General features: G+C 41.8%; 1 protein-coding gene across 1 annotated transcript; it reads right to left on the bottom strand.

Moving 5' to 3' along the window:
* Positions 1-261: 261 nt before the first annotated feature.
* MED21 (mediator complex subunit 21) lies at positions 262-7,207 on the bottom strand. Its single transcript, XM_068950114.1, has 4 exons — positions 7,127-7,207; positions 6,692-6,806; positions 4,669-4,769; positions 262-2,021 (listed from the first exon to the last, which is right to left on the bottom strand). The coding sequence occupies exons 1-4, from the start codon at positions 7,166-7,168 to the stop codon at positions 1,845-1,847; spliced, it is 435 nt and encodes a 144-aa protein (XP_068806215.1). The 5' UTR covers positions 7,169-7,207; the 3' UTR covers positions 262-1,844.
* Between the last annotated feature and the right edge of the window lie 2,722 nt (positions 7,208-9,929).

Genomic DNA, 9,929 nt, shown 5'->3' with positions numbered 1-9,929 from the left:
TTTCCTCCTGAAAATAAAAGACCCCAAGACTTACTTTAAATGAAAATTTGGGTCTTCAAGCCTCACCAGAACATGGGGATATTTACATGGCTTAGTAAATCTCCACAGCTTTTTTTTTTTTTTTTTAAATAAAGATCCCATTTACAGAACCAGGGCTGAGGTGTAGCCTGCTCACTGCCCCAGCTGCTTTTCCTTCTGTGGAATCTGGATAGTATGAGAACCTCACGATAGCAGACTAACTTCATGACTACAGAGATATAATTGTGATTAAATAACATTAAATATTTAATCAGATATTGTTTAATTAAATACTTAGATGTTAGCATTTGTTACATGCAGGAACAGCTTTGTATTTTTTAATCCTTAAAACAGACTGTCTACAAGATATATCCTGTGCGATGTTATACTCTTCCTTTTATTGGCATAGTGTAGGAAGTGGCCAGATCCAAATCCCTAAGGATCACGTTGCTTAAGACATATTTGAATTGCTCTTACCTGCCTATATGCCGTAGCAAAACATATGTAACTTTTATTCTAATGACAGTATGTCCAATGTATAGAAATAGGTAGTTTTGATCAGGAAATGAGCAGATACATTATGTGGAAATAAACACCATCCTACAACAATGCAAGACAGCTAACTCAAAAATATAGAAGATGATTAGCAGTAAAAGATTCAACTCCAAGCTCATGTACCAAAGCCCAAAATATCTGGTTTATTTTTCATGCAGAAGAAAAAAGAGGCTGGTACTTCTGAAGTCCTAGTATGAGGGACACAAATGTATTCAGTGTGTGAAAAAAACAAAAAACCTCTCACGATGGAGACTACGCCTCTTGCTTACATGAATGCTGTGATTATAAGCAGCAACTGCTTACACTGGAAAGAGATACTATAAGCAACTGCTTACATTGAAAAGCAGTATTATATAAGAAATTATTTTTAGTTTTCTCATTGCTAGTTGCTCTTCCAGATACTTTTTGGGTCTTTTCAGACTCCTCCAAAGCTTCTTCAGTACTGTGTGCTTTAGAGGCACTCACCAGTTGCCATGAGAATGCAGACCATCAGCAGGAGCAGAGAAATAGCATGAGCATGTGACAGTAAGTGTGTCAGCAGCAATAACGGAGTCAAAGAACCACTTGTGAATTATAAACAATAAGAAATATCAAGATCAGGTACCTGCACGTTTAACTTTTTCAGTGAGATGCCACTAGCAAGAACACTTACCCTGCAAGCTCTGGAGTTTACTTATCCCTTTACTTACTCTGTAAGGGATAAGATGGCCAAGAAGAAATACAAACTGTTTAATTATCATTTCTGTTAATTAAAATAGATGGCCAGCACTGTGCTCACCTCAGATTGTCTAGCATTTTCTCCATTAACTCAGGCAGTCTATCTAAACAGTGTTTCTGTGCTTAAGCCTTACAAAAAAAAAACAAAAACAACAACGAAGAACAAAGTTTGAAAGCAGAAGTGGGTGAATTACACAATACTCTTAAAAACACTTTCCCTATGAATTCCCTTTAGGGACTAGGACCTGTATTATGAAGATGACAAACCAGATTAAATTTAGACATATTGTTGAACAAAAAAGAAATGTAAGCAATTAAGTCAGTACATTAAGATGTGTAATTCTAGAACTGAAACACCAGTTCTACAATAGAAGTGACTCTCATACAAAACCTGTAGTTTGAGCTTTGATAAAAGACGTTGTTACTAGTGATCAAAGCACTTCAGAATCCCACAAAAGTAAGGCTCAGTGCTACAGTCCCTAGGAGATACAGAGCTGTGTTTTCAACAAGACTTTCTGCAGTTCAGTTTTGCAGCTGAGCGCTGCCCCCTGGTGCTATGAGTCTGGAACAGGCTGGCTATGCGTACCACTTCTTGTCTTCAGCTGGGACTGAGCAATATCTGCGAGAGCACTCTGTATCTTTTCCAGTAGCATATCCCCACGATAAACTACCTCTTCCAGACGGGCAGCTGCTTCATGGTTTTCTTCTTCTAATCGATACAGACTAGCAGCCTTTAAAATAAAAGGGAAAAAATAAGGCCCTTAAAACATAACACAGAATTGACTTCACTACCAAAGGAAGTTGATGCACTCCCTAAAGTAAAGATTCTCTCTTTAACCCCTGAATTAAATATTACTGATTTGACAGCAATTCATTAGAGGTTGCAGTCTAAAAGAGAGTACATTTCTGCATGGAGTAAACACCAAAACCCACCAAATACAGATGTTAATTTCTGTCAGATTACAACTCTTAGTTTGGTGCAGCTTTCCTGATAAGTGAAAACTGAGCACCCCCCCAATCCTTTACTGAAAGGGGATGATTAAGATCTTCCTATGAAGTAACACATTTCACATGAAACTGTCCTATTTAACCATGCATTTTTTCCTTGTCATATGTTGTTTCAGAACCAGATAGTTTTTAAACTAGACAAATTTTAGTTGTGAAATAAAAATTTGAGCTTCAAAATTCAGATAAAACATTTACCAAATTTAAAACTACTCAAACTTGTTTAACTCAATAGCAAAGACGACAAAGCACAGAACTGTTTCAAGTTGATAAGGCTTTTAAAAATTATTCAGGTCTATATACAGGCTTTTCAAAAGCCACGCTTAAAACTGGCAAATTCTGTCAACATAGTCATCTTCCGCTCTGCAAGGCTTATGTCTTCGCTGAAGGTTATTTAACATATGCATGAAGGAAGACAACAAAGGTCTTGTTGACCCTTAGAGCAAGGGTCAGAGGAGGAGGAAGACAACAAGAGTAGAAGTCTGAGAATTAGAATCCAGCTCAATTACTTCAGTCTCAGCTGTTAAACAGTTGACTGCAGGTAAGCCACAGATCTGCACGGAATACATATGACCAATCCGAACATCAGAGTAAAAGAGGGACTGAGAAACTGTGTTGAGAATTAACATGGCAGCCCCTCTTACCATTTAAAACAAACCTCAGATTTGAAACATGTACTAAAAAGCATTAGCATCAAAAATAGATTGGCCTAAGCGCAGCTCTAACTAGCCATGTATCTACAGCTTCTCAGCAAAACCTATATTGAGTATTTTAGAGTATTTCAAGCATCTCTAAAACAGTCTTTTTAATGGAAGTCACACTGCTCTTTAATATTGTACCAATTTAAACAACAGAAACTTAAAATCAAAACTAGAACAAGTAAATGGTGAAAAAGCAGGCTAAATTTTCTCTAGATTCAAAACCAAGCAAAAACATCAGAAATTCTGGTGAAACCAAGCTCTGCATTAAGAGTAGAGCAAGAAACTGTAAGAATATCAACTCAGAGGAAAGCATGCCCCAGTCAGATAACCAAATCCTCTTCCTGGAGCACTCTTGTCATAGTGACAGCTGACACAAGGAAACAAAACCCAGTTCATCACAAGAGAAGCCTGTAATTTCTTGTCTGCAACAAGAAAACTATCTTCAACTATTAAATACAGAGCTACATGGTATTATGCTGGTGATAACATACCCAATTAGTATGTTCAGCAATTATTATGACTAGCAAAGTTTCCAAATTTAACCTCCTCTGTCTGACACCAAATGCAATGTAGCTGCCAAGCTATTTGTGCTTGGCCCAGTTAGGCATCTCTAAAGCCTTTTTAAAGTGCCTTTGAATAGTCACAGATTATCAACCCAGGCGTAAAACCTTCATATGATCTTAAAACAGCTCTGGTGTTCTCAGAGGCACAGAACTCTTTGCATCTTCATTGCATACAAGAAAGGAAATACTTTTTGTAAATTTAGAAGTTAAATATCTGCAAATCACGGCAACTCTGTGAAAAGACAAAAAAGGATGCTTTTTAAAAAGGGAAGATCTGTAGAAAGAACAGCGAAGAAGTACAATGGTGTTCTTTAAATTATGGCTAAAAGGCATCCTTCGGAAGTGAGAAACAGGCGAGTGTTGCAAAAGGGCTCACAAGCTGTTTGCAGCAGTTCGATTCTTTTGAGGCAAGGAATGGAGGTTGTGATATTGTCCACAGTTTTTGATAGCTGCCTGGCCTGTGACTGCTTTCTTTTCCCAAGCACTTCCTAGAGCAAGTCTGAGACTTCCTCTGGTCTGAAGAAAGAAGGAGCAAAAACAGCATGTCTGGCTGGCTGGTCTAAGAAAGGACATCCTAATAGAGAAAAGTGAAAAAGAACCATTCTCTGACAGAGCTGGAGAATTTAAAGCATACTGCAAACCCTTTAACAGTTAGTAACGTTGTAGGAGAACATAAGGCTTCAATAAAACATTGACTCTGCAGATACAAAACAAAACATCTAATGGGCAGAAGAATATGAAAGGTTATCCAAGAAAAAAAGCCAATGTTGCATCTGCTGTATTAGTATTTGAAAAGCTGGAAAAAAACACATAGCTGCTTAGAATACTGTGATGTTATCAAAAAGCAGATTTTTTTTTGAAACCCTTCTAAGAGAAAAATAAGTTTAAAATATTCACACTGCGTAGAATTTAATTAAGAACTAGATGCAAGAAGCAGGATTTCCAGTGAGCCTACACAGAATTCATCGTCTAACCTCATGAAAAATTCAGGCTTACATTGAAGCCATTTTTCAAAATTACATGGTCTGAAGAGTAAGAAAGTGTGCTGAAAGAAAGCAAGTAAGCTGTCTTCAGTTATGTTTTGATAGTTTAATTAAGAATGCTCTTACCTGCAAAGCAGCTGTCGATTCCTCGCTAGGCAAGGAATCTATTAGAACATCGATATCCTTTGCAGTTCGTGCAATCAGTGCTGCAAACAGTTGGGCGTATTCTTAAAAATAAATAAATAAATATCAGCCTACTCGATACATTATTAGAAATAAGCACAATTCTGCATATGGAGTACAGAATATTAAAAAGATCTGAAGCATTCAAGTGTTAACATTTCTCCTTGCACTGCTTCTTTTAAGAAATGAGAAAATAGCTAGAACTCCATCATGGTTAGCCACTTCAGAAATTACTAGTGAAAGGTATCAAGTGTCCTAGTCGCTACATTAAGTATTCAGAAATAGCTAGCAACTCATTTAACCTTTCAATCTTTGCCTTCAAATCTGCCACTATATATAAGAACACTAGAAATTACATGAAAATAGTAATAGAGATTCAAATGCACAGAGTAAGTTATTATGTCAAGGAACAGACCATTAGTGAAAGAATCTGAGAAGATTTTTTGAAGAAGAAAAAAGATCAGCCAGAGGAAAAGTTAATTGTCACGGAGAAAGGAAAAAGAGACAAGTTTGTAATAGATCTTATTTTGGCTACAAAAATCATATTAAAAGTGCATACAGTTCTTCCAAAGAAGCCCTATAAGGCAGAAAATCACCTTGAGTTTGACTTGGAAGTTCATAACTCTAGCTAAAATATTCAGACATCCCTCCTTAGCTTATAGCTTAAGATCTTACACATTTTATGTTGATTGCTTCCAAAGATCTTTCATGCAGCAAGACAAAATATTTTCTAATGGTAAGATCTATAGCAGAGATTGACATTCTCAGAGGTAGACTTGACTTTAATTAAAAAACAAAACAAAACACATATCATTAAAGCTTGCTCAGTGTCATCCCATATATACTCTTGGCCTGTAAACAAGTGTTCTATATGCTTTTAAGGCCTTCTTATCAAGACTTTAGCTATCTGAAGACATGCAACTAGTAGTTTAGTCTGGTCTGATCAGCATCGCTAACTTGGCTGTACGATTTTACTGAATTCACTTTATTCAGAGCTTCAGGACAAGACAAAACAAAAGATGATCATGGACTATGATTTTAAGACCTTAACAAACCTCTGAGCTCCAAAGTCGTCATGTTGATACTTAGTACCTGGGACAGCAGCTAGTGACGTGAGGAAGCGAGCCAACCTTTCGGCTACCTTCTCCAACTAATTCCCACACCAGAGAGCAAACCAATGAAGGATGAGACAACAGCTGTCCTGAAAAGAGCATCACTGTGCTCCAAACCAGTCTCCCCTGATATCCCAATAGTCAAATCTAATCTGATACAAGATACATGCAAATTTTCTCAGGAAAATACACAGCAGCCAAAAAAGAAATCATCATTTAGCAAAATGCTTTGACCAGAACATCCACAGAAGCATTGAAAGGTACCCAGGATTAGAATAACATGCTTATTTGATTACTAACTTTAAATTCTCAGATTGAGGAGAGAACTGTCTTTTAGTCTGCTTTCCAGTTGCAATGCCATAGATTAGATCCTTTTCTCTCAGCACCACCCCCAACCCCAAATGCCAAGAGGGCGATTTAACAAGGTAGTATTATTTAATCAATTAGATAAGCAGACAACGCCTGAAGAAACACAGGAAAAGTTAAAACTGTAAACGGAAAGTTTTAAACTCATGCATTATTTGATAAAAATTACACTCATTCTCAAAAACAAATTTTCAAAATAACGGACAAGTCAGTAAAAGCATCTCACAGCTGTCCTATTAAAGTCCTATTATATCTGAAGGCTTACTGTATCTGCACAAGAAATGCTTTTCAACACTCAGTTAACACACAAAATTCTTATACAGCACGTGCAGCTGACATCAATTTATGATTTGACCTGAATCACTCCTCCAGTTACTGCTGGAATAATGCTTGCTAAGCACAAAATAGAATACAAATCTTGAATTACTGTGCATACTGTACCAGAGCGTGTTCACCCTGAGCGGGCAGACCCAGAAATAAAGACTTGCCTTCTGTTGGATTAGCAGGCTGATCTTTGTTTATTGCTGTCTGAATGTTGCTGAAAGAGGCAGGGGGGCCACACTGCTGCAACACGCCGATGGCGTTACAGAACTGGTCTGCGAGCTACAGGCAGTAAAGAGAGGGTTAAATTACTTCAGTCTAAAGACATTTCAGGCTTATTTTTCATCCCAGCGGCCCTCAGGCAGCACAGCTGCCCCCCGGGGTTAGGCGGGAGCGCACCCGCAGCCCACGACCGCCAGGGCGAGCGGGGCCGCCGGGGCTCGGGGCCGCCGCCGGCTGTTGCGCCCTGACGGGGGCGGGGGGGGGGAAGCGGGAGGCGCCCCGCTCGCGCCCCCAACGGCCAACAACGGCTGGGCGCGGCGGCGGACAGCAAGGAGGGGGGTGGAGAAGGAAGAAAGCGGCGCCCCCGGCGCGGCACTCACCGAGTTCACCGCGTCCTGCAGCTGCGTTAACCGATCCGCCATAGCGCCGCCGCCGCCGCCGCCACCCCCCCGCCCCCACCTCCCGACAAGGCGCCTGGCAGCCGGCGCAGCCAATGGGACGCCTCGATGTTAGAAGGTGGGCGGGGGAGGGGGCGCCGCCTGGCGCGCCCCCTGCAGGCCGGGAGGAGCCCGGCGCTGCGGCGGGGCAGGGGCCGGGCTGGGGGCGCTGCGGTAAGAACCGGGGCAGCCCGCCTTTCAAAACGGCAGGAAACCACTTTCTTAGGCTTTTTGCTTCCTTGCCTTTGGTGCAGTTTGCAGCTGTTGACCCGCTTGTGCGGAGGCAGGCAGCGCACGCACGCCTGGGCTGTACAGAGACAACGCAGGCGCTTCTGCGGGGCTGCGGCCACAGCCCCAACGTCAAGTAATTACGTTTAGAAAGGTAGGCTCGGACCTTAGCCTGGGCCTTTCCTGCCCGCGGACCCTCGTGCCCGTCCACAGTCCTGCCAGCTTTGTTAGCTTCTGGATAACCACAAGTCTCTTTCTCTTCTGCCCACAATCAGGGTCATAGTTAGGTTAGTCTGAGTTAGTAACTTGAAAGCAAAAATTGGAGTGAATTTTTGTTAAGCTGCCTTCATGGTAAGAATGAGAAGCAGCTCTGCACATATCAGTAATATATCATAACACAAGTGTTACCTATGATGAATGCTTCAGAACAGATGTCTCTAATCTCATGGGATAGCAGCAGCTATAGGGGCATCCAGAGGCTGACTACAACCTTCTAGATAATTTGCATTCAGTTACAAGGGCCTTAGAAAGAACAGGTTCCCAAGGGCAAATCCAGGTATCATTAAGAGTCATGGTGAGCAATATCATTTTATTTTAATGGGACAAGAACTCGGCCCAGAATGTATTATGAGTAGTTCAACAGGGGCAAGTACTGAGACAGAAGAGGAAAAAGCACTATAAAATGTGCTATTCGGTATAGAACTGGCATTTCAAGTCAATTTATTTCTCTCCGAGACACAAGTACATACTCACGTGATATTGTAGTTCGGTAAAAAACTGAATTCTTGTATTATTGACAATAGAAGGCTGGTGAGCCACAAAGTGTACAGCTTTTGCTGTACAACAATCTTTCTGCCTCTGGATAAAGACAGAAGTAGCACTCTGATGGTCCACTCCAGCACTTGAGCTGAGTAGGTGATAATGTCGAGTGACCAGGAGCGGTAAAAAGCCAGGAGTGGTAATATCTTCAACAGTCCAGCTTACATTCAGCAGGAGTTTGCTATACCTGCAGGTTACCAAATAGGAAATACCAATTTGTGCAAGTCAGTACGCTGATATTTAGCTTTGGTCATTGAACAGCTAAAGATAAACTTACAGGATAATGATCCTGTCTGTGATACAAAATCTTCTGATATAGGTATTCCCACAGCATTCTCACTGGGAAGTTCAGGGAGTACGGACTGGATGAGATGGCTGTTAGATGGATTGAAAATCAGCTGGACCGTTGGGCTTCCAAGCTTGTAATCAATGGTTTGATGTCCAGTTGGTGGCTGATAACCAGCGTAGCACCCAGAGGGCCTGAAAGAGTTGGCTGATACTTTTGCTGTGGGAGACGACATCAAAAGCCTTACTGAAGTCTAAGTATTTTTACATTGCTAATCTTTGCTTGTCCACACCCCAGTCATTTAACTGCAGAAGGCAATCAGGTTGTTCAAGAATGTTTGGCCCTTGGTAAATCTTCACTGTCTGTTCCTGATTATCTTGGTGCCCGTCACCCGACTGGAAATGGATCCCAAGGGAAGGAATGTGCTCCTGGAGGTGAGGCTGACTGGCTGGTCTGTAGTTCTTCCTTCTCACCTATCTGAAAGATGGGTATAACGTTAGCTTTTCCCCAGTCAGGGACCTCTGCTGATGACCACGGTTATGGCCTTGGGAGGGCCCAGGTGAACATTAGGAAATCTATTCAGCACGAGGAGGGCAATGCGGCACTGGGACAGGTCCCGCAGAGAGGCTGTGTGCTCTCAGGCCTTCAAGGTCTGTATGACTTGGCTAGATGAAGCCATGGCTGATCTGATCTGGTGTCAGCCATAGTCTAGCTTCAAGTGAGCGGTTTAGCTAGAGACCTCCAGAGGTCTCTTCTGACTAACTTTTCTGAGAAGCTGCGAGTGCAGCCACCCAGCAGCAATGTGTCTGTGGAGGAATCTTCTTGAGGCTCCCCCAGCTACCCTCTTTGCCCCCATATTAACTACTCTGACAAAAGTGTGTTTCTAATAATATGGTCGGGCTTACACCCTTGATTTTGCTGGCCTGCATGCATAAACTAGGATGCGTGTTTTCTTCGCACTCCTTGGTTAAAAAGCCAAGTCACCAAAGCGCTATGTTGTATAGCAAAAAGTACTGCTCATTTTTAAGGGAGTTCCAGCTGTTTTGGAAATGAACGGGCTTTTTTTGGACTTCCACAATTTGAACGGATGCTGGCGTGAGCCTGGAATAAATGAGGCGCGCGGCATGAGACAAGCCTCTCTCAGGCTCTGTTCCTCTGCGACACGGGCAAGTAGTGTGCACGTGGAGCCGTGAACAAAGAACAGCCGAGGTCTCACCGCCGACTCTGACGGACAGTGGCTCAGAGCAAAGCGCTAAACCTAACAGTCTTTCAACGTTACTTATTTTGACCTAAGGAACCTTGTTGGGCAGAAGGAAAAAAAAATCAGTAAACTAGATATCCTTACTGAGACAGGCTGCCTTCCGAAGGACCTTAGGCAAAGGTAGGCAGAAGAGAGTTCACCCATTTGACTGA

The sequence above is a fragment of the Struthio camelus genome, chromosome 1, assembly GCF_040807025.1.
Source record: "Struthio camelus isolate bStrCam1 chromosome 1, bStrCam1.hap1, whole genome shotgun sequence".
Taxonomy (NCBI): Eukaryota; Metazoa; Chordata; class Aves; order Struthioniformes; family Struthionidae; genus Struthio; species Struthio camelus.
The sequence above is the reverse complement of the archived record's forward strand: the minus strand, read 5'-3'. Positions and strand labels throughout refer to the sequence as shown.

What these genes read in the sequence shown, in the direction of transcription:
- MED21 (XM_068950114.1), bottom strand. Translation starts at nt 7,168, where the DNA reads ATGGCGGATCGGTTAACGCAGCTGCAGGACGCGGTGAACTCG. An exon ending in TGCAGGACGCGGTGAACTCG is followed by an intron (nt 6,807 to 7,126) that starts GTGAGTGCCGCG and finishes TACTGCCTGTAG; the next exon opens with CTCGCAGACCAGTTCTGTAA. An exon ending in GCCTGCTAATCCAACAGAAG is followed by an intron (nt 4,770 to 6,691) that starts GCAAGTCTTTAT and finishes TTTATTTTTAAG; the next exon opens with AATACGCCCAACTGTTTGCA.